The sequence below is a fragment of the Brachyhypopomus gauderio genome, chromosome 6 (assembly GCF_052324685.1).
Source record: "Brachyhypopomus gauderio isolate BG-103 chromosome 6, BGAUD_0.2, whole genome shotgun sequence".
In the NCBI taxonomy this organism is placed as follows: domain Eukaryota; kingdom Metazoa; phylum Chordata; class Actinopteri; order Gymnotiformes; family Hypopomidae; genus Brachyhypopomus; species Brachyhypopomus gauderio.
This window is the reverse complement of record NC_135216.1, coordinates 1,895,337-1,923,289: the sequence shown is the minus strand read 5'-3', so window position 1 is coordinate 1,923,289 and position 27,953 is coordinate 1,895,337. Positions and strand designations below refer to the sequence as shown.

Sequence of the window (27,953 nt, the reverse complement as noted above, 5' to 3'; positions counted from 1 at the left end):
CGCCACGGCAAATGCAAACCCCGAGGGAACTGCAGGGTGACGCGAGATGTACCTTTTTTGCCGCAAACAAGATCATTTGGCTGCATGCTGCATGAAGATTTACTAGGAGAACACTAGGAGACTTTGAATGCACCCTTACTATCCTAATGTCTCTGATCTTGTATCTAAGTCTACAAAGCAGAGGTATGCTTTCCACAATTAGCTAAGCAGTTCATAGACTTGTGTGGGCAGGTTTAACTTCTTTTGTAACCCCCCAAATTTTTTTTGCATAAAATATATGGAAATATAGAGAGGGAAATAACTAGAAGGAAAACTCCTGCTGGCTGAAGCTAAATTGCATGCTTACAAACTTGGCCATAAATGAGGGAACCTGGAGTGCTATCTTAGCTGAATGATATTGCTTCTTTGCATTTATTTTATCTTTATTTTATGCAAATGTATCTTTTTGTTACAAAGTGTAGGCAGGCGTGGATGTGAGAGAAAGCAGCGGGTGCTGTTTCATCCTCCCATCCTCTAATAAATGATAAACGACCCCCTGCCTCCTCCCCCACCTGTCTGGCCGGTCGTAGTGTCTGCCAGGATCTGCATTGCGTTGCCCTGCTCCAGTAGGAGGGGAAAAGAGCATATATCAGCAGTGTGAGCATTGCCATTGTACTTTTCCCTTCACATACACACATATGCACACACACCAATACACACACTTTCAAATACACATTGATGAAGACAGGGTAAATCATTGTAGGCAAATACTAAAAAGGTTCTTTTTAATAGACAGACAAGAAAATTCTGTGTGTGTGTTCATGACTGTGGTATGCCTCCAGACAGTTCTGTTCTCATTCTCTGCCATTTTGAACTGTATGCAAATTCATTTGGATTGCCAAAAATTATGGAAAGAAATTAGAATAAGTTATTATTATAGCTGTTTTGGTGATCGGTTGCTCCTACTGTGTGGGCTGTAGCCTTTCATTTGGACTACATGTTGGAAGACTGCGAGCAGCTTAAAGACCCATCATTCATTAATTAAACTTTTTTATTATTCTTTTTGATAATCATTTCTGTATTATTTATATATTTTGCATTATTTATAATACTTTATTTGAAATATATATATATATATTTTTATTCCAATTTCACAAATTAATGGGAATGGCATGTGCATTGGTATAAAAATAAATGCAAGGTTTCAGAGTGTTAAAAAATCAAATATACATTTTGGCAGATGGTACAAATTTGTCATCATGTTCCATTCAGCCTTATGTAATGTCTTATGCTAAATCAAAATTAAACCTTTATTTGTTGGGTTTTCTCCAAATAATGTGTTTGTGTTCTCAGGTCAGTGTGCTCAGGTGAGCTCAGTAAGAGCAGAAATGGTAGAAATGGTAATATGGAGATTGATATACAAACATAATACAAACTGATGCTGGTAGAGACTTTTTATTACTGCAGGGTGGTAACCTTGCTGCTCTGTGTGAAATGTGGAGTCCTGAGGCTTTCTCTGTTCTTTCTTTCTCTTACCACCTCTCATATTTTCCCTTTCTATTATCTCCCTGTCCCTCTTTCTCTGGCACACACAGATATACACACTTACATTGGGATCAGGGATAAGACATCATGCCTGTTTGTGTGTGTGTGTGTGTGTGTGTGTGGTGTGTGTGTGTTTGTCTATGTCTGAATATATGTGTATGTGTGTGTGTGTGTGAGGAGAGGAGTTTTGTGTTTGTTGTGTGCTGAGTATTCAAATTACATTGATTTATAATATTGGAGTAAAAAGAAAAGGTTTGTTGGGTCTGTGTAGAATACGGGGGAGTGCAGGATAACTGAAGAGGGGCGGCAAGCAAAGATAGGAGGAGAAAAGGCAGACAGAGAGGAGAAGGGAGGGCTAGGGACAGCAGCAGATAATGAAATCACTGTGTGTACCTGTCTCATAGGCTGCTTCCTTTGCTCCCGATCATCCAGAGTGTGAAAGTCGCAAGTAAGTGGGAAGAGAGAGAGAGGTGTAGGAGGGTGTTGAGGGTAAATGAGGAGAAGCATAAGGGCAAGAAATGGCTGAAAGAAAATGCTTTTGTTCCTCCATCATGTACAGCATTGAGAGATGGTTAAAATGGAATGGTGTGCTTGATGGATTAATAGACAGTCATTCAGGGAAAAAATGAATAAGGTGTGTCTGTGTGTGCTGTTGTGTTTGTGCATATCTGTGTCCGCGATCATGTGTTACTGGTGAGTAGGTAATGTGTTGACTGCTACATGAGATCTGTAATGTTGACAAAACGTACACTGCACGCATGGTCTAGCAGGTATTTGGGGAGTCTGCTGTGTTTTCAAATGAGAAGGAAATTGACTTTTGTTCATTACTGTTGTCTTATGCCTTTTAGTATCTTTTTTAGCTTCTTTAAAATAATCTTTCTGTGCAATCTTCTCTTTTCTCTTCTTTCAAGGCAAATGCAGCTTTTAAAACTGGAGCTCTGGGAAATCAAGCAAATAGTTGCTCTGTATGTGCATTTGTGAAAGTGTCAGCATATTTATGTCTTTCTGTTTACGAGTGTGGGTAGCAAGAGAGTCTTTCCTTCTGTCTAGAGTTCACTCAGTTCATTTGGTATATGCAGTGTTTGCCACTAGGGGATCCCAAATTAAATGTTATGTGACCTAGGCAGCACAAGATGGAACAAATTCATCAAGAAATTTAGCACATTGACATATGCAAGTATAGATCATTATAGAAGAATTAAAATGTTGATTGCATAAAACATTCAGAAGACTGTACTTGCTGCAATAGAAAAATATAATATAAAAAGATATATTTTAAATTGATTCATCATTTATTATCTTCTCAGTATCTAACATTCTGGAAAAGAGGCTGCCATCTTGAAAGTTACGTGCCTCCAAGATGCTGATTACGGAGCTAAGGAATCAGGGTAAGGAATGTTTGGTACTGATGACAACTCTTCATGATTTAAAGCCAGATATGTAGAATTTGCATAATATTTGATAAGCAGGTATAAGCATTAGAACTAATTCATGGCTTGATTCAGAGAATTTGTTTAAGAACTGAGTAAAGAGATTGAACAAAGGTTCTGTTGAACATATTTTGTTGTGGATGTAAACTTTGCACTAAGTCTGTTCAATGGTACCCTCAGAGATGCGTTTTTACCCCATTTTTAGACAATGTTGTATTTTCAACTAATCATTTTTTTCATTTGCCATTTGTATTTTCAACTAACTTTTCAACTAACTTTTCCCAAAATGTAATATCCAGTTAAATTTAATTCTACCAGCACATTGAAGAAAAAATATAAAATTTCTGAATGAACATTTCAACTCAAGCATTTTATACTGGCAACTGCCTGTATGACTCTGTGTCCCTGAGACCCTTAACCTGTGATGTCATGTAAGGTCACAGGTGAGGTCCTTGGGAACATGGTGTATACATTTGACATCAAAGAGCCTTTTTGACTGCCCTCTTTCTTTTACCTTTACGAACAGAAATAAAGTATTTTAATATATTTTAATTACAATGAAATGAAGTCAGTTGGCTTGCAATGCAAGTACAATCTTAATGTACTTTTTTGCCTGTTTTGATTTCCGCCATGTGTCTGAATCATGCTTGAATAATGCAAGAAACATTTCAGAAGAAATTAACTTATGTTTTTAGAAAAAGCAAGTTGTAATGCTTGTACAAATTATACTGCAATAAAAGGCAATTATGTTCTGCACATATATCCTGAAATCTTTCAATCTTGAAAATTGAAGAATAGACAACATTCTAGATAATCTAATGCAAAGTTTTATTTGAATATATTCAAGTATAAGACCTTTTTATTAGGTGTATTCAACTAAGGATTTTCATAGTTGAATCTGATTTGTCAGATTTTCCCTTTAGATGACTAATAGTCGAATCGGGGTTTTTTTTTTTTAGAGCACCTTAAACGAGATCCCGTTTTCATTCAGGACTTTTTCCACTTCAAAGTAAAAACCTAAAACACTCAGATAAATGAATAAACATGGTAGGTTGCCTTTATTCAGCTTTTATTTTTTTATTATCTTCTAATCCAGATGATATCACTACAACTCGAAAGATTGAGAACTGCGTCCAGGACATTAAAAACTGGATGGCATCTAATTTTCTTCAACTGAATTCTGACAAGACTGAGGTGCTGATTCTTGGGCCTAAAGCTGCTAGAAGCAATTGGGCAGATATTCCCCTTACCCTAGATGGTTTTTCAGTAACACCTAAATCTACTGCAAAAAGTTTAGGTGTCACTATTGATTCTGAACTTTCATTTGACAGACATGTATGCAATGTCACTAAGGCTGCCTTTTTTCATTTACGGAATATTGCCAAGCTGAGACACTTACTTTCATTAGCTGACGCAGAGAAACTGGTCCATGCTTTTGTCTCGTTGAGATTGGACTACTGTAATAGTCTTCTAATTGGATGCTCTAAACCAGGGGTAATCAATTAAATCTTTCCGCGGTCCATTTTTGGCAGATAGCTCAGACCTTAGGTCCGGGTTCGCGGTGGCGAACGAAAGTTGTTGAGCGGGGGGGACGAAAGTTGTTGAGCGGGGGGGGGGGGGGGGGGGGGGGGGGGTTGAACGTAACACTCAAATGGGTGGTGAACGTAACACTCGTCTGAAGATAAATTCTCCGTTTTAAAATATAGTCTCCCGTTAAAAATTTTTTGGCATTTGGGTCCGTATCCGGACCGCGGTCCGCCATTTGGTGATACCTGCTCTAAACAGTCCATAAAGAAGCTACAACTTGTACAAAATGCTGCAGCTCGAGTCCTAACTAAGGCCAGGAAATTCGATCATATTAGTCCCACTCTCGCCGCATTACACTGGCTTCCGATTAAATATCGCATTGAATTTAAAGTTCTTCTGTTAACCTATAAGGCGTTAAATGGTCTCACCCCACAATATCTGTGTGAACTCATTGCTTACTACAACCCATCTCGCCCTTTGCACTCCCAAATTGCTGGATTTCTCCTAGTTCCAAAAATTTGTAAGACTACAGGGGCTTGGGGGCCCCCAGACGTTGAGATTTCTGGTGATCTGAGATGTTGATGCTGTCATCCAGCTGTGTCATGGCATCACTCTATTTGTGACAGAGACTTGACTGGAAAGCAATGTCTCAGTGAGCCCTCATGCCTGTGGTCACCTCTGAACCCCTCCCTTTAGTTATGCTGCTATAGATTAGCCTGCCGGAGCCACATGCTCATCACTGGCACGTGAGCTATGTACATTTAAATTAATGGTGGTTTAAATTCATGTCCACTCAGTCTGTAATTCTATCTTCTTGCATGCCTCCACCCAAGACGATTGGATACAGGCACCTGGGGGATGGTCTGGCTTGCCGGTGGATGTGCAGATGCCGGGGTTGGATGAGCCGTTGCCACGAGGGATTGTGCTGATGCTGGCCCGCCTGAGGCCCACCACCTGAGGCCCACCGCCTGCACCGAGGGGACTGAGGCTGCTTGGCCGGGGAACAGGAGACTTGACTGTTGCTGTGGAACTGTGGAACCACCCTGCAACCACGGACTTGTGTTAACGGGCCGCCCAATGGAGGATGGGTTCCCTTTTGAGTCTTGGTCCTCCCGAGGTTTCTTCCTAATCCCCACCATCATAGGGAGTTTTTCCTCGCCACTGTCGCCTTTCGCTTGCTCATTAGGGATCTGGACCCATACGATTGTAAAACTGCTTTGTGACAACGTGTGTTGTGAAAAGCGCTATATAAATAAATTTGACTTTGACATTAACTTTTTTATTAATATTTTTTAATGAAACGTTAGAGAACATTAACAAAAAAAGTCACCGTCAGTGCGCAGTGCACATATCGACCTGGGGTGGGTTTCCCGAAACGTTCGTAGCGCTAAGTACTTCGTAACCTCGTATGAAACGTACGAGGTTAAGAAGTACTTAGCGCTACGAACGTTTCGGGATACCCACCCCTGTCAGACAGGCACTGTGCAAAATGTCAAAAATATTTTAAATAAAATATGCCTGCCTGAAAATATAAAAAATAAAAAATAATAAAAATTGCCACACAACACCAAAAAAATTATAAGGAAAGGTTCAAGTAACGGAGTTTAAAAAGCAAACAACAACAAAAAAATTTTTAGGCCTACTTTCCGAGACGCACCGTGACGAGACGACACGACCGAAACGACAAACGGCTGAACTGTTTTTTTTTTTCACCTTACGTGTTTTAAATGGAATGCCATGTTGGTTGTTGTCGTGAGAAATGAAAGACGTTGATGACATAACTTGCACTTTACTTTGTTTGATTCATCTTTATCTTTTTCAAAATACTTCCACACTTTTGAGGTTTTTTTAGTAGCCATTATAATCTCGGCAGATGCTGACTATCCTGTAGCATGTTCAGCTCTGCTCATTTGGATTGTGCAACTGCAGGGTGTGATTTATTAATGTGTAGTAAGGAAGATGCCTATTGTTAATGCGCACACATCATTTAAAAATATTTATTAACAGAAATTAGGATGATTTATTTGACAAAAAGCTATATATAACGAAAACAAAGACATTTCATGTAACACCTAATGCTTAGCAGCATCCTTGGGCACCCCCATGCAGTTGGAATGGTACATTCGACTATGACGTTCATAGTCGACTAGGGGGTATAGTCGACTATAGTTGAATCAGCGACTATTGCAGGTCACCCCTACTTTTTATCATACACATGAGCTGATATTTTCCACACACATTACAAAGATGATATCCTATTTGGTGATTTGTCATAAACTAAATAAACTTTCAGTTATGACCCTTTAATTTACTTTACCATTTAGTCTTAAATATTTAACTAATTTTGGACTAAATTTCCAGGCCGCCACTTTCTTTTGTATATAATTTTTACATTTAGCTGAAGTAGCTGTTGCAGGGGACTGTTCCTGTGGGCCGGTTTTGTGACCTGACCATTCAGTGTCCAATCAGAAGCCGGCTCAGGTTTATGACCCTGACACATTTCTCCTGGAGCCATCTCAGACCATCAGGGCTTACAATCTTGTGCTTTTTTTAAAAGATAGTATAGATTTTAAGATATATATAGCTTTGCTACAATAATGCTTAAGATTGAGAGTTTCTGAATTTGCAATTAGATGCTTACATCACTAGTTCTATGTGTAAGTCATGTTTAAGATAACTGTCAGACAAGCATCTTATTTCTTTGGTTTTAATCTGAAAAAATGTTTTAAATGAGTTTTCTCCGCAGGGTGTCCAGGCTCTGCCTTAGAGATAAGGTACGGAGCACGGTCATCCAGAAGAGGCTCGGAGTAGAGTCGCTACTCCTCCACGTAGAGAGGAGCCAGTTGAGGTGGTTCGGGCACCTCCCTAGGGAGAAGACCCAGGACATGCTGGAGAGATTATATCTCTCGGCTGTCTTGGGAACATCTCGGTATCCCCCAGAAGAACTAGAAGAGGTGACTGGGGAGAGGGAAACCTGGGCCACTTTGCTTACACTGTAAAAAATCTTTGTTTGCTTATGTTCTGTGAATATAAAAATTTATGTGGGCAAAGCATGAAACATAAAAATAGTTACTCCAAAAACAAAAAACGAGTTGTGCCATCAGCTGCTGCATTTTTACCATTCAACTTAATATTTTGTGTTCAGTGAATGAGCATTATGGTTCTCAGTCAACATGTCAAGTCCAAAGTAAAAAACTGTGTTGGGCGAGCAATAGTGGTAGTGGTGAAACTAATTTATGTGGGCAAAAGAAGATTTTCTTGGCGCCTTCTGCACCAAAACTAAAATGAAGACCCAGCGTTTCGCCGTTTATCTAGAGGACTTCAAACGTTCACTGAGTGAAGTTAATGTGGATCTTTACTAAGCTAACACAACTAACTTGGTGGTGTTTGTTGAGTTTGAATTTGAACTAGGACGTATTTCAACATATTTTCCAAACGTAGTTATCAAAACTAGAGCTAAGCCAACAAGTTGTTTTTCAGTGTTTAACTTTGCTATGAGTTTAGTAATGTTAGTGTTAATACTGTTGTGGTTGGCAAGGACAAGCTACCGATTAACGGTTAATTACGCGTTAACTGTCCATTTGGAATTTAACTTTACCTCACGTCGGCAAACTGTTAGCATGCGGACTAACGTTAGCTACCTAGCTAGCTAGAACTGCGTAGTAATTAAGCATTTGCTGAAGCCCAATCGATTTCTAATTAAGTACTTTTTTAGATACTTTTTCCAACCACATACAGCTCCGCGGTCAGTTCTCCCGTTTCCCTGGATGTGTGTTGTATGCGTGTTAGTGTCCCCCCTCCCTTAGAACCAGTGTGTTTTTGCCGTTAGCGTATTGCTAATAAATTAGCATTGAGCTAACGTTGGTGTCATGGCTCATTCTTGTCCTCCTGACTACATTTCAATTTTTATTACATTTATACAGCAGCTCTCATATGCCTGTTTCGTAATATTTTTGACATTTTGGTTTACTTTTTGACATGCAAATAAAATGCACAATTACTTATATTCTGTATATTTTGAATTTACTTCATAAAGCATAAAATGTATAGTTCAGGCAACTTGGATACTAATAAATAATTACCTGAACTAAACAATTGTAGCTGGAACAACATAAAACATTTTGTTGGACTCACTAGGTGTATTTGGTTAATATATAACATTTTGTTGGCTCAACTTATTTTCTTTAATTAGACTGAATTCTGTAGTTGTCAGCAGAACTTAAAATTTGCAATTTGCAGAGCTTAAATTAGACCAACTAAAAAAATTAGGTGCTAAAAGATTTTTTTAGTTGGTGAGACTTGAAATTTTTTACAGTGTAGGCTACTGTCCCCGCAACCCGAACCAGGATAAAGCGGATGACAATGGATGGATGGATTAAAAAGCTTAAAATGAATATTTTATACTCATAAGTTGTTTTAGTGCTGTACTCCAGCATATTGTATTTGAAATGAAACAATAACTGGGATGTACAGTCATCACTATTTGAAATAATATATACCTGTACATTTATTTATTTATTTAGATAGATAGAGACAGAAGAGAGAGAGAGAGAGAGAGAGAGAGAGAGAGAGAGAGAGAGAGATCTTTGTGACCATTGTGTTATGGTTATTGGTCCATTGGTCCATCAGCCAGTGAGAGCTGATACTGCTTAGCAAATAGCAATCAACCTGGTAGAACAGAAGAGGTGTGGGGCCTGTTAATTATCCAGATCATACGGCTTCAATGTGATACAAATTAATGCAGATGTGCTGGTCATGGTGATTGTTTCAATAAAAATTGTTTAACTGTGCAGTTATTTGCACATTAAAGAGTATACATTAAAACAATGTTCACTTCAGATACTATGCCAGAAAGTGTTAACGTGATTCGTTTTCTTGCATGCTTCAATAAAGAGTATACGACACATACAAATCTCCTGCCTCCTCTTGACTATTGCTATTATTGACCTAGTACATGGTTTTAGTTGATGCAACTGCAGTAGATTGTGATAGACTCCAGATTTCTTTCAAACAGGTAAGTTGTAGCACTGGTGTGTTTATGCAGGGCTGTGAATCTGTGAGAGAAAAGAGACACTTCATCACTTTGTGAGAACAAGGGAACAGGTTAAACATTGATCGACATTTCTGGTAAGCGATGGATTGGAGTGACGTGCGTTAGCAGTGGGCTCCTTCGTCATTGCTGAGTAAACACATTAGCAACCATGCATCAGCAACCTTGTCTCATATCCATGTACAGCAACTGAGGGGACAGGGCAAAGGATTCAGATACACATATACACACACACACAAATGGTTCAGATAGTGATGACTTAAACAGTACCTCACATACATACACACAAAGTGTTCAGATAGTGATCTTTGAAATAGTCTACCTCACATACATACACACAAATTGCTCATATAGTGATCCCTTAAATAGTATACCTCCAGTGTTGGGAACGTTACTTTAAAAAAGTAATTAGTTATAGTTACTCACTACTTGTTCAAAAAAGTAACTGAGTTAGTAACTGAATTACTGTATAATAAAAGTAACTCATTACCAGGGAATGTAACTATTTGCATTACAGTTAAAAAAAGTTATATGCCAATGAATAAGGATTTTTTGAAAAAGCAGTTTTCACAGTCAGTTGAAATGAGTAGATCAGAAAGGTGTTTAACTTTTTTTTTGTAATTAAAGTTTTTATTACACACTTCCTTCATACAATTTACAGAACATAAGGCAAATCAAGTACATTTTAAGAAAATAACATTCACAAAACAAGGGCATAGGCATATTTGTCAGCATATCCTTACAGTTGGGTGTGACAGGTAACACAGATATAGTAAGAGAGAAAAGAAAGCAAAAGAGGTCAAAAGTAAAAAATAAATAATAGCATACAGTAATAATAAATAAATAAAGAAGTAAGCAAGTCTGATACTTCAAGAGGCGACATGGTAGAAGAGGGGGTGTGGACTTTTTTACTCTTGTAGTTTTACTTGTTGCCATAAGATTTGCCAGGCCGTATTTCTTTGTAAGGTTTGTCCAAGACATTCCAGCTAACATATTTTCATATGAAGCAGTTTCTGTCATTAAAGGTGTTTAACTTTTGATATGTATTGCACATCAACAGACCAGTGCAGGATAAAATCATTTTAAATCCCAAATCTTTGTAAAAAAAAAAAAAAAGCAAAAGTAAACAGTTACACTATATAAAGTGCATTTACATCTATCAAATTAAATTAAATTCTCTCAACCTGAGACAACTGGTTTGTTCACAACAGAAGTAAACTTAACAATAAAACCTCTATTCTTAATTAAATAAATCAAATACCCAGTCTGGTAGACATTCAGGAACTTCAAGTATTTTCTTAAATAATGTTTATGTCACCACCTTGAAAATGCTAATTGTTCTTCGGTTTGCTCCTGACTCGCCATTTCTGCCTCTTCTCCGTTTGTGTCACGTGTCACTGTTCTTCGGCACGTGTAAAAACACTGGCTCTGATTGGCTACCATAACGCTGCCTTAGCCAATCGCTTACTGACTTGTTAAGTGTGTTACACCGAGAACTGTGACCTATCGAGATCTGTTACTCCTCACTAGCCTGGGCAGCGGTCCGCTCGCATTACTGTTAGTATATCAATATATAGTAACGCACCGCTTTTAATGACCAGTAACGTCAACGGCGTTGTAACGACAGGAAAAGTAATTAATTATATTATTCCGTTACTGACAAAATGACACAGTTACCTAACGCTGTTATTCGCAACACTGTGTACCTCACACAAATTCACACAAATGAATGTTCACCTTGCATGCAACTTTGGCACTACCACATGCTAATTATGACGTAATTGCACAGAACCATTCATGTGTTTTGTACCAAGACTTGGTGTAAATCTAGTGATTAAAAATAAATGCACTACATTTACAGAGGTTGTATACCGATGCAATACAACTTAACACCTTACTAGCGTAAATCTTAACATGATTCATGTGTGCACATACAAGGTTGAGACCAAAACACAACTGAAGTCATGCAGGTTTCAAGGTTTGGCCTCAGCACATTTAGGGACATACTGTATTACAGTATACCAAATTTAAATGCATGTTCAATTAATAGGCAGTATAATAGGCAGGGGTGCTGCAGAGCACGGTCCTCTCACCCTTTCTGCTCAGCCTGTACACTTCAGACTTCAGGTGCAAGTCAGACCACGGCCACATACACAAGTTCTCCGATGATATGGCCATCATCGGACGTGTATTGGATGGGAACGACAAGGAATACAGGGGGGTCATCAGTGATTTTGTTGGCTGGTGTGAGACCAATGGCCTACAAATCAATGCTGGCAAGACAAAGAAGATGGTGATAGACTTCAGGAGGAAGTCACCCCACACAGCACTAGTGAACATCCAGGGTAGGGACATCGCGACAGTGGTTTCTTACAATGGTCTCTTACAAGTACCTGGGTGTTCACCTCAACAGCAAGCTCAGTCAGAAACTGAAAGATCCTCACTGCAGAAAGGAACGCTTTCGCAAGTCAAGTCAAGTCAAATGTATTCATATAGCGCTTTTTACAACACATGTGGTCACAAAGCAGCTTTACAATCGTATGGGTGCAGATCCCTAATGAGCAAAACAAAGGCGACAGTGGCGAAGAAAAACTACCTATGACGGTGGGGATTAGGAAGAAACCTCATTCATCCCAACCGCAGTGAGACTGTATAATGCATCATAATGTCATGAGTCACTTGGACACTTTACTGCCATCACTTATGCCCACAGTGTACTTTACATATGGCACATACACATTTTTATTTATCTACATTCCCACCCATAATGCATACTGTGTATGCTGTATACAACTGCTACAAATGTATATAGTGTTTTGATATATTTGTGGATTGATATATATTTTTTATTTATATAGTGTTTTCTATTCTTGCTAGTTACAGAGCCCACAAGTGTGTATTTTTTGTGTGTATTTATTTTAGTGATTGTTATTAGGATGGACATTAGGACCTAGTAATTAGTTCTAATGCTTCTAATGTCTGTCTATATGTACTTCCTGTGGGTGTGGCTGTTAGTGTATGTGTTCACTTGTCTCATTAGTCCAGTGTGCTACACACGGTGTTCATTGTGTGTTAAGTTAGTCTTGTCCCATGCTCGTCTTTGTGACTCTGCACATTATATTCGTCCCATGTTATGTGTTTCCTTTGTGCAACTTTCAAGTAGTTGCCATTGTTAAATAAAGCATCTCTATTTGGGATACTCGTCTCGGCGTCCTGCCCCTTCCTCGCAGTGTGGAGCGCTCTGTCTCTTCATGCAGTGTGGAGCGCTCTGTCTTCATGTCATACGTTTGGGGATGCAAGACTGGTAAAATACCTCAATCCCCAGTAATCTGTAAAATCTGTGCATGACATTAATGCAGTGCCTTGATTAATCAGAATCTTTAAGGATATCAATTCAGGAAAACACAGAGGAAACTGCCTCCGCCACGCTGCGTGTAGAGATGTAGCTGAGCAGCACTGCTTTCAGGTATTGCTTGGCATAATAACTTCACTCTAATGACCCAACAATCATCTACACTCACCACCCACTTTATTAGGTACACCTGTCCAACTGCTCATTAACGCATATGTTGATTCAGCCAATCACATGGCAGCAGCTTAATGCATTTAGTCATGTAGACATGGCCAAGACAATCTGCTGCAGTTCAAATCGAGCATCAGAATGGGGAAGAAAGGTGATCTCTAGGGTTTACAAAGGATGGTCCCAAAAAGAGAAAATATCCAGTGAGCGCAAATGCCTTGTTGATGTCAGAGGTCAGAGGAGAATGGCCAGACTGGTTCGAGCTGATAGAACGGCAACAGTAACTTAAATGATGAGTCATTACAACCGAGGCATGTAGAAGAGCATCTCTGAACGCACAACATGTCGAAACTTGAGGCGGGTGGGCTACAGCAGCAGAAGACCACACTGGGTGCCACTCCTGTCAGCTAAGAACAGGAAACTGAGGCTACAATTTGCACAGGCTCACCAAAATTGAACAAAAGAAGATTGGAAAAATGTTGCCTGGTCTGATGAGTCTCAATTTCTGCTGCGACATTTGGATGGTCAGAATTTGGCGTCAACAACATGAAAGCATGGATCCATCCTGCCTTGTTTCAACAGTTCAGGCTGGTGGAGGTGATGCAATGGTGTGGGGGATATTTACCTGGCACACTTTGGGCACATTAGTACCAATTGAGCATTGTGTCAATGCCATAACCTGAGTATTGTTGCTGACCATGTCCTTCCCTTTATGACCACAGTGTGCCCATCTTGTGATGGCTACTTCCAGCAGGATAGCACGCCATGTCATAAAGCATGAATCATCTCAGACTGGTTTCTTGAACACGACAAATAATTCACTGTACTCGAATGGCCTCCACAGTCACCAGATCTCAATCCAATAGAGCACCTTTGGGATGTGGTGGAACGGGAGATTCACATCATGGATGTGCAGCCGACAAATCTGCAGCAACTGCGTGATGCTATCGTGTCAATATGGACAAGACTCTCTGAGGAATGTTTCCAGTACCTTGTTGAATCTATGCCATGAAGAATTAAGGCAGTTCTGAAGGCAAAAGGGGGTCCAATCTGATACTAGCAAGGTGTACCTAATAAAGTGCCCAGTGAGTGTATGTACAGTTGTGATCAAATTTATTCAACCCCCAATGCTGCGAAGGGTTTTATGGAATTCAGTGCACATTTGTAATTGTGTTCATAATGAAATCTTACAAGGACTTGTTAAAGAACTAAATGCAACTAAGATAGCATCAATTTTTTTGGTCATAAAGTATTAAATGGCCTTTTTGTGATTTCTTCATTGACACAATTATTCAACCCCTTTACGACTACCACTCCTAAGAACAGAGGTTCATTCCAGTGTTTTCCATCAGGTATTGAAAACATCTGTGGATGTCAACGAGCAGCAATCAAGCATGATAAGCACCAATTAGGCAGATTTAAAAGGACTGTGATACTCAGCTCCTTCTAGACATCTACTGGTGTGATTCCAAGCATGGTGAAGGCAAGAGAATGGTCCCAGAAGACAAGAGAAGAGGTTATTGCTCTTCACAAGAATGGCAATGGATATAAAAAGATTGCGAAGTTGTTAAATATTCCAAGAGACACTATCGGAAGTATCATTCGCAAGTTCAAGTTAAAGGGCACAGTGGAAACGTTACCTGGTCGTGGCAGAAAGACCTGACCGCGACTGCTGTGCGCTACCTGAAGCGTAATGTGGAGAAAAATCCCCGCGTGACTGCTAAGGAACTGAAAAAAGACCTGTCAGATGTGGGCACTGAAGTTTCAGCTCAGACAATAAGGCGCGCACTGCATAACGAAGACCTCCATGCCAGAACGCCCAGACGCACCCCCTTGCTGACTCCAAAGAACAAGAAAAGTCGACTGCAGTATGCCAAAAGTCATGTGGACAAGCCACAAAGGTTTTGGGACAGTGTACTGTGGTCAGATGAAACTAAATTAGAACTGTTTGGGACAATGGACCAGCGCTATGTTTGGAGAAGGAAGAACCAGGCTTATGAACAAAAGAACACCTTGCCTACTGTGAAGCATGGCGGGGGGTCAATTATGCTTTGGGGCTGTTTTGCTTCTAATGGTACAGGAAAGCTTCAACGTGTGCAGGGTACCATGAATTCCCTTCAGTACCAGGAGATCTTGGAGGAAAATGTGATGGAGTCAGTCACAAACCTGCGGCTTGGGAGACGTTGGAGCTTCCAACAGGACAATGATCCGAAGCACACATCCAAGTCCACTAGAGCATGGTTGAACATGAAAGGCTGGAACATTCTAGAGTGGCCATCGCAATCACCAGACTTAAATCCAATTGAGAACCTCTGGTGGGACCTAAAGAAGGCAGTTGCAGTGCGCAAGCCTAAGAATGTGACTGAACTGGAGGCTTTTGCCCATGAAGAATGGGCTAAGATACCCATAGGTCGCTGCAAGACACTTGTGTCAAGCTATGCTTCACGCTTGAAAGCTGTCATAACTGGAAAAGGATGTTGTAGTAAGTACTAAAAAATAATGTGACTAGGGGGTTGAATAAAACTGATAATGATGTGAGCACAGTAAAGACATTTGTGGTTATTCCATCATAAATATTATGTTATGTTTGTCTAATTTATAAGTGCCTCTTTGATATAATTGTAAATAAGATGACTGAAATGATCAAAATCAATGTCAAACTGGCCAAAACACTTTATTTCAGTGGGGGTTGAATAAATTTGATCACAACTGTATCTACTTTTTTGAAGGGGTGCTTGATCTGACTTTGGATTGCCCTCACTTCGATAAAGTCTTGCTTCAGAATGTTATCATGGAAATTCTGTGGAGACAATGGACAAAAGGGAACCATGAATGTGGAGTTGATAATTAATGACAAACATATTTGTAAACATGCCCTGCTCAATCAGAGGAGAGTTTTGCCTTTGGGAGAATTCACAGCAATGTAGTGGAAGTGCCCCAGTTGTCCACAGTACCTGCATTCCGACCTTTAACTCAGCCCAGTTCAACTGGTTACACCTGTACATAGAGATATGGGAGAGGAAACTGGAGCATTGGGAAGGGAGTGAGTTTAGAGAAATCTTAGCTCACACACTGCATTTAGCTCACACACTGCATCTTAGCTCACACACTGCATCTTAGCTCACACACTGCATCTTTGCTCACACACTGCATCTTTGCTCACACACTGCATCTTTGCTCACACACTGCATCTTTGCTCACACACTGCATTTAGCTCACACACTGCATTTAGCTCACACACTGCATCTTTGCTCACACTGAATCTTAGCTCACACACTGCATCTTAGCTCACACTAGGGTTGCCACCTGTCCCGGTTTTGAAATATTGTGTAAACTTAATTTTGTATGCAACGTATTGTATATAGTGATATAGTATTTAGTATTTGTATACACTGGTTCTGTTAAGCTTTCAAACTAGCAGAAATGCTATCAACAAAGTATCAGTCAGAGTCTGAACTCTGATATTTAAATATTATGACAAACTGAGGAAAATCTCTTGCAACCTCATTGCAAGATTACTCCAAAGAGCTTGCTCTTTGATCCATATACTCTGAATATACTTCATATATAATAATATACTCCATATATCCATATAATATACTCCATATATCCATATAATATACTCCATATATCCATATACTCTGAATTATCCATATTTTTTATGTACAGTTGTGATCAAATTTATTCAACCCCCAATGCTGCGAAGGGTTTTATGGAATTCAGTGCACATTTGTAATTGTGTTCATAATGAAATCTTACAAGGACTTGTTAAAGAACTAAATGCAACTAAGATAGCATCAATTTTTTTTGTCATAAAGTATTAAATGGCCTTTTTGTGATTTCTTCATTGACACAATTATTCAACCCCTTTACGACTACCACTCCTAAGAACAGAGGTTCATTCCAGTGTTTTCCATCAGGTATTGAAAACATCTGTGGATGTCAACGAGCAGCAATCAAGCATGATAAGCACCAATTAGGCAGATTTAAAAGGACTGTGATACTCAGCTCCTTCTAGACATCTACTGGTGTGTTTCCAAGCATGGTGAAGGCAAGAGAATGGTCCCAGAAGACAAGAGAAGAGGTTATTGCTCTTCACAAGAATGGCAATGGATATAAAAAGATTGCGAAGTTGTTAAATATTCCAAGAGACACTATCGGAAGTATCATTCGCAAGTTCAAGTTAAAGGGCACAGTGGAAACGTTACCTGGTCGTGGCAGAAAGAAGATCCTGACCGCGACTGCTGTGCGCTACCTGAAGCGTAATGTGGAGAAAAATCCCCGCGTGACTGCTAAGGAACTGAAAAAAGACCTGTCAGATGTGGGCACTGAAGTTTCAGCTCAGACAATAAGGCGCGCACTGCATAACGAAGACCTCCATGCCAGAACGCCCAGACGCACCCCCTTGCTGACTCCAAAGAACAAGAAAAGTCGACTGCAGTATGCCAAAAGTCATGTGGACAAGCCACAAAGGTTTTGGAACAGTGTACTGTGGTCAGATGAAACTAAATTAGAACTGTTTGGGACAATGGACCAGCGCTATGTTTGGAGAAGGAAGAACCAGGCTTATGAACAAAAGAACACCTTGCCTACTGTGAAGCATGGCGGGGGGTCAATTATGCTTTGGGGCTGTTTCCTGTACCATTAGAAGCAAAAGCTTCAACGTGTGCAGGGTACCATGAATTCCCTTCAGTACCAGGAGATCTTGGAGGAAAATGTGATGGAGTCAGTCACAAACCTGCGGCTTGGGAGACGTTGGACCTTCCAACAGGACAATGATCCGAAGCACACATCCAAGTCCACTAGAGCAGGTATCACCAAATGGCGGACCGCGGTCCGGATCCGGACCCGAACGCCGTCCTGTCCGGACCCAATCACATTCCTGATTAACTGTATACAGACCAAAATGCCAAAAAAAATTTAACGGGAGACTATATTTTAAACCGGAGAATTTACGTGTTACGTTCACCACCCATTTGAGTGTTACGTTCGCCGCCCCCCCCCCCCGCTCAACAACTTTCGTTCGCCCACCGCTCAACAACTTTCGTTCGCCACCGCGGACCCGGACCTAAGGTCTGAACTATCTGCCAAAAATGGACCGCGGAAAGATTTAATTGATTACCCCTGCACTAGAGCATGGTTGAACATGAAAGGCTGGAACATTCTAGAGTGGCCATCGCAATCACCAGACTTAAATCCAATTGAGAACCTCTGGTGGGACCTAAAGAAGGCAGTTGCAGTGCGCAAGCCTAAGAATGTGACTGAACTGGAGGCTTTTGCCCATGAAGAATGGGCTAAGATACCCATAGGTCGCTGCAAGACACTTGTGTCAAGCTATGCTTCACGCTTGAAAGCTGTCATAACTGGAAAAGGATGTTGTACTAAGTACTAAAAAATAATGTCACTAGGGGGTTGAATAAAACTGATAATGATGTGAGCACAGTAAAGACATTTGTGGTTATTCCATCATAAATATTATGTTATGTTTGTCTAATTTATAAGTGCCTCTTTGATATAATTGTAAATAAGATGACTGAAATGATCAAAATCAATGTCAAACTGGCCAAAACACTTTATTTCAGTGGGGGTTGAATAAATTTGATCACAACTGTATATATACAGTTTAAATGGAGGACTGTAGTTACACGCTCCAAACCCTTAGGGGGCGACATTCTTGAGCAAGCTGCATAAAATCCAAAGAAACAGAAAAAGGCATTAGCCAAATAATCACAGCCACCAGTCTACGGTCTAGTAGTGCTTGGATCAAAATTATACTTGAGTGCATGGAAAGAACGTACTCTACCCTGAGCCAAGGAAAAAGTAAGTGGTGTTATAAAAAAAAAAAAAAAGAATCGTTATCAGCTAACCAACAGATAACCATTTTCTGCAAAGGAAAGTTATCTTTGTTTGCTAGCTAGCTACCATTTAGCAAGATGGCCATCTTGCGACAGAGCTTCATCACCTAAACTGAGAACACGAGGTGTTGTCTGGAGGTTTAACTAACGTCCAGTGTGCTGTGTTATTTGTCCACGATACGTCGCTTACGTCCCACCAGTAATACCGCAAAATGTCACATTGTTCTGGTACTTAATGAAGCCTTTGAGTATTTCGATCAGGGTGTCCGCGGGGTTGTAAAAACTATTAAAAGATAGTAAATTCAGTTGGCCAAAATTAAGGCCGTTCAAAGTATTAAAAAGTAATAAACTTAATCTGACGAGGTATTAAATTCGAACGCTCATCCCAACTGCCTAGACGTGTTTGTGTTATGTGCAGGCCTTTCTCCTGAAACTCCTTAAATTACATTTATGTATGTGTTGCTAGCAGTGGTACGAGGTGAGCTGATGTTTGTTCGCGCACGCGTCTAAATACCCGGCTGGTTGCCGCCAAACCTGTTTGCGAAACACTATGGGATTTAAACAGGCATGAAAATCTGTCGGTGAAATTTTATATATGTAAAGACGTATAAGGCCTTTGTACGGAGCCCAGGAGGGGACATGGGTAAAAAATAATAATTAAACGAGGGAACGTTTTCTGTAATTCGTGCTCACAATTTATTATTTCGTGCGCACGTTTTTATTAATCTCGTGGTCACTATTTAATCGTGTGAACGAATAAATAGTGACCGAGATTAATAAAAACGTATTCATATTAATAATAATTCATATTAATATTTTCAATACTAATGCATTAAACGCTTGGACATAACATTGAACAGCATTTTCCTTTTTCTTTTTTCATTTCATTAATCACTTAAACATGCATTGTTTGCATTTTCCTTATGATTTCATTTAACACTTGAACAGAACAGCATTCAGACACATTGTAGGCATTTCTTTAACGCCAGCTATTTCTGAGTGCTAGCCAGTCTTGGCAGGTCAACTTTGAGAAGCGTGAAGTTGCTGGCTCGGGTTCTGAAATGACAGCATGAACATCTTTCCTAAAGTAGAAAGTAACATCTGGAGTTTGAGGCCAAAAGAACAAGTTCTTGTCATCAGACTGTCACATACAGCTGATCTGCAGTCCCTCTTCCACAACCTTTAGGACCTGACCTACATATGGAAGCTCATCGTAGGTTATTATCACAAACCTTCCACATGGATAGATCTTGAACACTTTCTTCTTGCCTAGGTGGCCCAGGTGGAGAGCTTGAGGGGTCCTCAGGTTTTTCAGTTTGCCATATGGTGGCTTTCAGGTCTACCATTATTGGCTGGTAACAAGGGCATGGACTCATCTCTAAGCGCATTGATCCGCTGCCTGTAGCGAGCAGGCTTTTCTTTGCTTGTTAGTGGGGCAATCTAGAAAAACGTTATATAGTTAAACATGCACAGAGTTAGAAAAGGAATTGAAAAAGTAATATGAATGCTTAATATTCACACATTTCTCTGATTAAAACACAATAATCAAAAAGAAGTGTAGTCATCTCTGAAGTAGGATGGAAATTACTGAAATCTAGAAAAAATATATGTTGAAATATAGAAAGTTATTAAAAACTACTAAATGCATATAATGAATGAAAACATTTGCATACAGAAACTACAAATACAGGATGTGTTTTCTATCATTTAAGCAATCAGTGGTGGTCGCCCCACATGATGTTCGTTCGCCCCAGATGATGTTTTCAAGTTTAATCAAATATAACAGGCTAATGCTTAGCTATAGAACCCAATCTAGCTACTTATCACCGCATATCACTTACAAATTTACATTAAAAATAAAGATTTGCATATAAAACTTATTATTTAAAGTTTTAGGTTGGTCACCCCACATATCAAAATGTGACGTATACACTGCAGCAGTTTTAAAAAAGATTCATTTGTAAAAATGAGTGACTACTCACCTGCTAGTTGTCTCTGTGGGACCCTCACCATGAGGCTGGCTGATGCAACATCATCTTTGAGATGATTGTCAAAATCAAAGTCCCTTAATTGTATTTTTTTGATGGTCACCCCAGATGATATTTCAGACAATTAACATATTCGGACAAGATTTGTTTGTTTATTATGATTGAAATGTGTGTACAAATGTTTCATACCTTTGTCAATAAATGGAAAAGAAATTTAAAATTATGTCAAATAGGGTAAGGATTATACTTAAATTATTTTAAGTTGATTTAAAACCAGTTGTCCAAACAGAAGTCATGGCCGGACGGTCGCCCCACATGATGTTTTCACACTTCAGATGGCAGAAAATGGCCAATAGCCAACACGTTTAAAGAAATAAGAGTGGGCTTATGTATAAGGGAGGTGTTAGTCATACATGTTATAATTTTATTCATTTTAATGTTTATTAATAGGTTAAAAGTTCAGTCAGACAGAAAAAGCTAGCGTCACATCTTTGACCCATGTGTCTATCAGAAAAAAGAAATTTTCCTCTCCTAATTAACTACAATAAAGAATAAATATAAAAATTTACATGACAGTACAGCTTTAGAAACGCAATAAACAATAACCTATAATATATCTGTATAACTTCTTAAGCAAAATAAGGTTCCACAGATCCGCGTTCCTCGGAAAATGTAAACAACGCACAAGGGCATCAAAGGAATGAATCGAAACCAACTAGTGGTGGTACGCTAACGCTAACTAGCGTCGCCACAGTGGGTGGAAATCATCATACAGTTAAGCCTGCCCACCAAGAGGGAAGATATGATTGGTCAATTTTACTGTCATTTGAAACTGCCATTAGTATTGCGCTGAATTGTAACTGCCTGGCCCTCTGTAAATGAACAGTGAGACCACCAATCACCAACATTCTGCGGAGGCATCAGAGTCCTGATAGGGGGAGACACAAGCTCACAGGCTTCCACTTAACCCCTGCTTCCAACACAGATTGAATAGACACGGTTGAATAATTTATTTGCTTATGTTTTTGTAATTGTTTAGATGTCAATTGTCAAACTGTAAGTAGATAAAATAAAATTGGATAAATTATATTTGTTTTAAGAATATTTTATGCCCTCTGAGAGAGCGTAGAGGGCCCTGGCGGTTCCCCACTGATTGAAATTGCCGATTTCGGAAGTGCTCTGTTTGCTTATTAAGTCAATATGATATATATAAACTATGTGGTGGGACTTTAAATAAATTTTTCGATTAATTAATTAAATTTTTTACGCATTTTAACGCATGAGACCCTTGTGCACCGTGGAATGTTTCTCAGTGTGCGAATTCCAGGCAGACAGATTATATGGATGCACAATAAGATCATGATGGAGATGACTGAAGAGGCTACACTGGTGGATGGGAAATTTAAATATAAGAAACTTCCAAATGGAAGTACAAACACAAATAGTGTTATTTGCACTTTATGCAGGAATGAGTTCGCTTATCACAGGAGCACTTTCACCCTTCATTACCACCTCAACGCAAAACATGTTGGGGCTAACGCGCAGGTCAGTAATGATAACTTAGCTGATAAATGTATTCCTAGTACGATAGGGTGACCAAACGTCCGCATTTCCCGGGACATGTCCGTATTTCACATCCTGTCCTGGGTTTTTTTTAAGTGAGGAAATGTCCTAGTTTGTAAATTACCTTCATTGGACCATTAAGACTGGATTAAAGTTTCGCGAGTGACCGTAGCGCGCGACTCCGCACACGTCGTGCGAGCTTCAGAGGCGTTTATACTTGACGCGTCACATTATTTGCAGTGTTGTTCGCTCTCTGTGGTCGAAGATAAAGGCTTACAAGAAGCGCTGCAAATTGCGTCAACTGATGCAAGTTACGAACTGCCGTCCAGAAAGACAATGTCGAAGAAAATCCAGCAGCTGTATGATGAGGAAAGGGAAGTAAAACAGGTTATTGTGAACAGCGCCATAAATGTGGCTCTGACTGGGGATCATTGGACCTCTGATAGCAACAAGAATGATCTTGGTGTGACAGCTCATATTATAGATCAGGGGTCGGCAACCTATGGCACGCGTGCCACTGTTGGCACTCCGAGGCATAATCACTGGCATGCGACACGCTGGACCAGCATCTGACAGAGAGCACGATGCTCCAGTCGAAATCGCTCCTCAGCGCTCTGCTCGGCGGAGGCGTTTATACTTGGCGATCGATCGCGATATAATACTTAATTTTTGTCCATTTATTCTTATTCTGGAAAATTAAAACCTTTGATTTAAAGGAGGAGATGTATTTCACTTGTAACACGTCTACCTTCTGTCAGTATAAAGTAGTAACATTTTAAACATTCATAAGAAATCCAGTTTACCTGTTGAATGATCTGTCATTTAATGCTATCTGCTAATGATCAGTTTGAATATGGATCTAGCTACTTAATGGCAAGTGTCTTAATGGATAGCATCTCAATGGCATAAAATAAGACTCTTTGTGAAATCATACATTGTCGCATGGTGTTCAAATACTTATTTTCCTCACTGTATGCAAGTCTGGATAAGAATGTCTCCCACATGCTGTAAATTGTGTGCGTGCTAGCTAAAAATATTAAGACTAATATGAACTTTTTTTTTTTCAGGCAGTCATAATGGAGATTGAGCAGAAAGATCGATCTGACAACACTCTGGCCAATGGAAATATTAATCCTACCAAACGTGGCAGGGGCAGGCCACGAGGGTCAGTTAAGAAAAAGATTATGTCGGTGAAAGAGGTAACGCATAATGCCAGAGCATCAAGAAGAGTTGATTTCTTTTCATCTGACACAGTGCTAAAGCCAAAAGTCAAGAAGCGTGGTCGTCCTAAGAAGATAAAAATCCCAGGAAGACCAAGAAAGATCCCCCTTACACCAGAGGAAGAAGCAGAGAGAATTTTAAGGTTGGGCAAACAACAGAAACGGAAAATATCTAAGCCTCTTGGGAGACCACGCATCCATCCCCTTGTGAATATCCCAAAGGAAAAAAGGGGAAGAGGTCGTCCACGCAAATATGAACCTGTGACAAAAGCTTCCTCAGATAATAGTACTGTCAATGAAAACCTGAAAACAGGATTAAACCAAATTCCAGAATTTGGTGAAGGCACTCCCAGAAAGAGGGGAAGGCCACTAGGCTCAGCTAAGAAGAAACGGGGGCGGCCAGCAGGTTCAAGTGCTACAAAAAGTATAATTGAGTGGAGTCCTGGGAAGAGAGGACGGCCACCGGGTTCTGGAACCAATCTGAAAGTCAAAGAAGAAGCCAATGGAATTCCTCTAAAGAGGGGCAGGCCTTCAGGCTCTGGAACAAAGATAAAGGTCACAAGGCAAGAAACAGATGGAACTCCTAGAAAGAGAGGTCGACCCCTAGGATCTGGGACCAAGTTAAAGGTTGCAAAACAAGAGACTGATGGGATTCCTCGAAAGAGGGGGTGTCCCCCAGGTTCTGGGTTCAAAGTTGCCCCACAGGACTCAAATGGAACCCCTCGAAAAAGGGGGCGGCCACCTAGTTCTGGAAAATCCAAAACTCATGTAAAAGACACTAATGATGGTGAATTCAGCAGCAGTGCCTTATCTGCGAGTTTCCAACCTCGTAAGAGAGGACGTCCTAGCAAAGCTGGCTTGACTGACGCCTCTTCAGTCAGTAAAACTGAGGCAGTTCAGAATGAGGTCAATGATCCTCCCTCAACTAAGCGAGCCTGAAACTTATTAGCCTCATTTGAAAATTCAGATACTAGAAAAGCCAGTAAGAATGATGGCGGACTTGACGTTGCAGTGAACGTCTACTACTACTATACTACCTCCTCTGTGCTGGTGGTAGTATAGTGGCTAAAGAAGAAGAGAAGGGCTGAAATGCTAATGGAAGAGCACGAGGAGGTTTGTGTAACTGACCATGAGAGTAGCAGAAAAGAGTGCTTCCTAAACGGTAATGGGTGAATTATTGGGTGCAATAAAGCACAGTATATTTTTGAATGGGTTTTAAAACAAGTTGTTTGCCACATATTGAAAGTTGTCCCAATTTTTTTTTCTTTTGCTGTTTGTTGGTTGTCTTGTGCTTTTTTGCAGGTTGGCATGTTTTAATTGTTTATTATTTTGATGTTTTGATCTGCCAAGTAATTAGTAATTCAAGTTCTAAATAAAAAACTTTGCCAATTCTTCAGGTCCCTTTCAAAACAAGATGGAAAACCAATGAACTATAGACATGTCACTATTGAACAATATAAATAGGCTCTTTGCATGATAGCTAATCCTTTTCTAAAAGCAAGTCTAAGTAAACTAAGCTTTATTATATATTTCTTATAGATAAAGGGGGAAAAAATAAGTGAATGAAGTAAGTAATGAATGAGTAAGGTACCTACCAAATTGTTTATTTTGCATCAGATGGATTGTGAGCTAAGTTGCACGCTAGTGTGTACTGATGCATATTAATACTATGCCCCTACTCGGAAATGCACAATATTTCCACTAGGCCTGAGGGTATCCTTTTTAGCATGGTCATTGTGAGATGAATGTGGAAGGATATATTAAATACTACCTGAATTTACCACCATGTGTCAAAAATCATCAGACAGTAAAGGGTAAATAACTGGCAGTTTTGCTACATTCATATAGCATTTTTCAAATGTATGTTGTGCCTTTAATCAATGGGCGTGGTTTATAGATATATGGTAGAACATTGGCAGGGAAACTAACTATGGAGTTCTGGGCAGCCCCCACTTCCTTGCTGATGAGTTATTGGATAGGCTATAAGAGTAAAGTAGGATTAGTGAATACATATGGAAAGCTATCTAGGTGGGAGCACTAAGACATGCTCTTTCTCCAACAATTCCATCATTACAAAACTTTTCTTAAATCGCATACAATTCTATCATCTTAAACTATTGCCATATCCAGTAAAGATCTTCATGCAGCCACGTGTAGCGGCCATGTTTTCTCTGTGCTTATTAGTGTTTGATTTACAAAACTCAGCACAATTTCCACATGCACAGTAAAACAGGCCATAACAGAAGCACGGAAGCATTCCGTGAACTTGGTCCTGGGCTCAAATGAAACAAATCTCCAGGTGTAATTTAAATGTGTCCAGTATATCTTGAATACCTTGTGAAAGTTTCTAATATTTAATTGATACAGAAATGGTAATCCTGGATAAGGATGTAACCTAGAATTAAGAACAGTGCTGAGTAATGTACATGGGGTTGGGGATGTGGGTCAAAACATTAGATAGCTTGTACACTTCTGAAAACTACTACCCTACTTTTATTAAAGTAAAGGAATGTTTTCCCTTCCTTTATCTGATTTTATTTGTTTGTTTCCCCCATATTTCCCATGTATTTACTTTTATGGATTTTTATGGCAGAGATAATTAGTTGATACATAATTTCACATGCATTTATTCAAGCATTCATGTGTATTGAAGAAAGCAAGTAATGACCTTTGACATTGTAAATTGAGTGGTACTGTCGTGTGTGAAGAAAAGCATAACACACTTATGTTAGAACTAGCCTTGGTAAAACCTAAGGATAACTTTAGTGTAAAACTACATTCTAAAACTCAAGTGCTGCCATTCAAAACTCTTTTAAAATATGATTGTGGGATAAGCATCACTTCTGCACAGAAACTTGTATATGTAAATAATAGATGCATAGACTGATTTTTAACTTTAGGATTGACTCTTTTATGTTCATTCTCTGTTGTTTGGTATTAATCTAACCATTAGGTGCTGTCTAATGTGAGACCTTGTATGTTACTTTATCCTAATAAAAAGCTCAACCATATTGAATAGCTCTTGTGGGACAGATTACTTTGGTAATTGAATATGTTGGAATAGAATTATAGTACAGTAGATGTAATTAAGCAAACATTTTGCATGTCTTTTGTTATATGTAACATTATTACATATTTTATTTAACAATTTGACCAGCTAGCACAGTGGTTCCCAAAGTGGGGGGTGCGCCCCCTAGGTTGGGCGCGGAGCTTGGAAGTAAAACATGTGCATGTGTCAATAGGGGGGGGGGGGGGGGGTGTGGGGGGGCGCAAAAATATTCTCATCTACTAATGGGGGGGCACGGCAGAAAAAGTTTGGGAACCACTGAGCTAGCATAAACTACAAAATACAGAGGCACCTATAGTTCTAAATTCACATGCTGAAAATTTGAAAAATGTGAGCCATTTTATATTTTCATTTCTTCTTTTAATCACACTAAAGAGTCATTTTGAGTTCAACATTTTGGTGATGACCTGTTTTCCTCTGCAGTTGATATTCAGTTTTGTGAATAGTTTTAGCTACTGTACTGTGTTACTTAAGACCCTGAGCAGGTTGAAAACATGATTTTACTTTGATACACCTGGTCATTGCACAAAAAACACCTAGCAAAAAACCTAGCAGATCTTTTCTGGATATATCTACACACAACCCCAATGCCAGCAACATCCACGAGCCATCAGAAGACCTTTTCCACTTTCAAAAACATCAATGTACAACTTAACTATTAACTATTATTTCATCATGTTGCTTGTGCTGAGTGTGGCATGTATAGTTACCCTTCTTCCATCAGTAGTAGTAATTTTGTATGTGAAAAGTGTAGACTAATCATTAGTATGATGGAGAAGATTTTGCACTTAGAGGAGCATATCTAGAAAGTCAGAAGCATCTATCTGAGTGAACTCACTGCATGCTATAACTCATCATGCCTTTTGCGCTCCCAAAATGCTGGATTTCTCTTGGTTACAAAAATTAGCAAGAGTACAGCCAGAGGCAGAGCTTTCTCCTTTAAAGGCCCTCAGTTATGGAATAGCCTTCCAGCTCCAATCCGAGATTCAGACACAGTTCCAATTTTTAAATAGACTTAAGACTCACCTATTTAATCAAGCCTTCAGTTAATATTCTATATGTGAAGTGTGGAGCTTGGGGCCCCCCAGTCATTGAGTCTTCTGGGAATCTGAGATATTGATGCTGTTATCCAGCCATGTCATGTGATCACTCTAGTGACAATGACTTGGGTGGAAAGCAATGTTTCAGTGAGCCTTCGTGACTGTGGTC

At 39.6% G+C, this 27,953-nt stretch overlaps 1 protein-coding gene and 2 long non-coding RNA genes across 3 annotated transcripts in view; 2 read left to right on the top strand and 1 right to left on the bottom strand.

Annotated features, from left to right (window-relative positions):
• Positions 1–8,340, top strand: part of LOC143516470 (uncharacterized) — a 50,837-nt gene extending 42,497 nt beyond the window's left edge. The window contains exons 3-4 of the long non-coding RNA XR_013131683.1: positions 2,832–2,912; positions 5,315–8,340. This is a non-coding gene — a long non-coding RNA (uncharacterized LOC143516470). The remainder of the gene's footprint in view (positions 1–2,831; positions 2,913–5,314) is intronic.
• Positions 8,341–13,756: 5,416 nt separating this feature from the next.
• On the bottom strand, positions 13,757–20,937 carry LOC143516471 (uncharacterized). Its single transcript, XR_013131684.1, has 4 exons — positions 20,889–20,937; positions 20,139–20,346; positions 16,006–16,048; positions 13,757–15,851 (listed from the first exon to the last, which is right to left on the bottom strand). It is a non-coding gene; the product is annotated as an uncharacterized LOC143516471 (long non-coding RNA).
• LOC143516469 (uncharacterized) lies at positions 18,729–26,688 on the top strand. Its single transcript, XM_077008087.1, has 2 exons — positions 18,729–18,871; positions 23,525–26,688. The coding sequence occupies exon 2, from the start codon at positions 23,534–23,536 to the stop codon at positions 24,614–24,616; it is 1,083 nt and encodes a 360-aa protein (XP_076864202.1). The 5' UTR covers positions 18,729–18,871; positions 23,525–23,533; the 3' UTR covers positions 24,617–26,688.
• Positions 26,689–27,953: the final 1,265 nt, after the last annotated feature.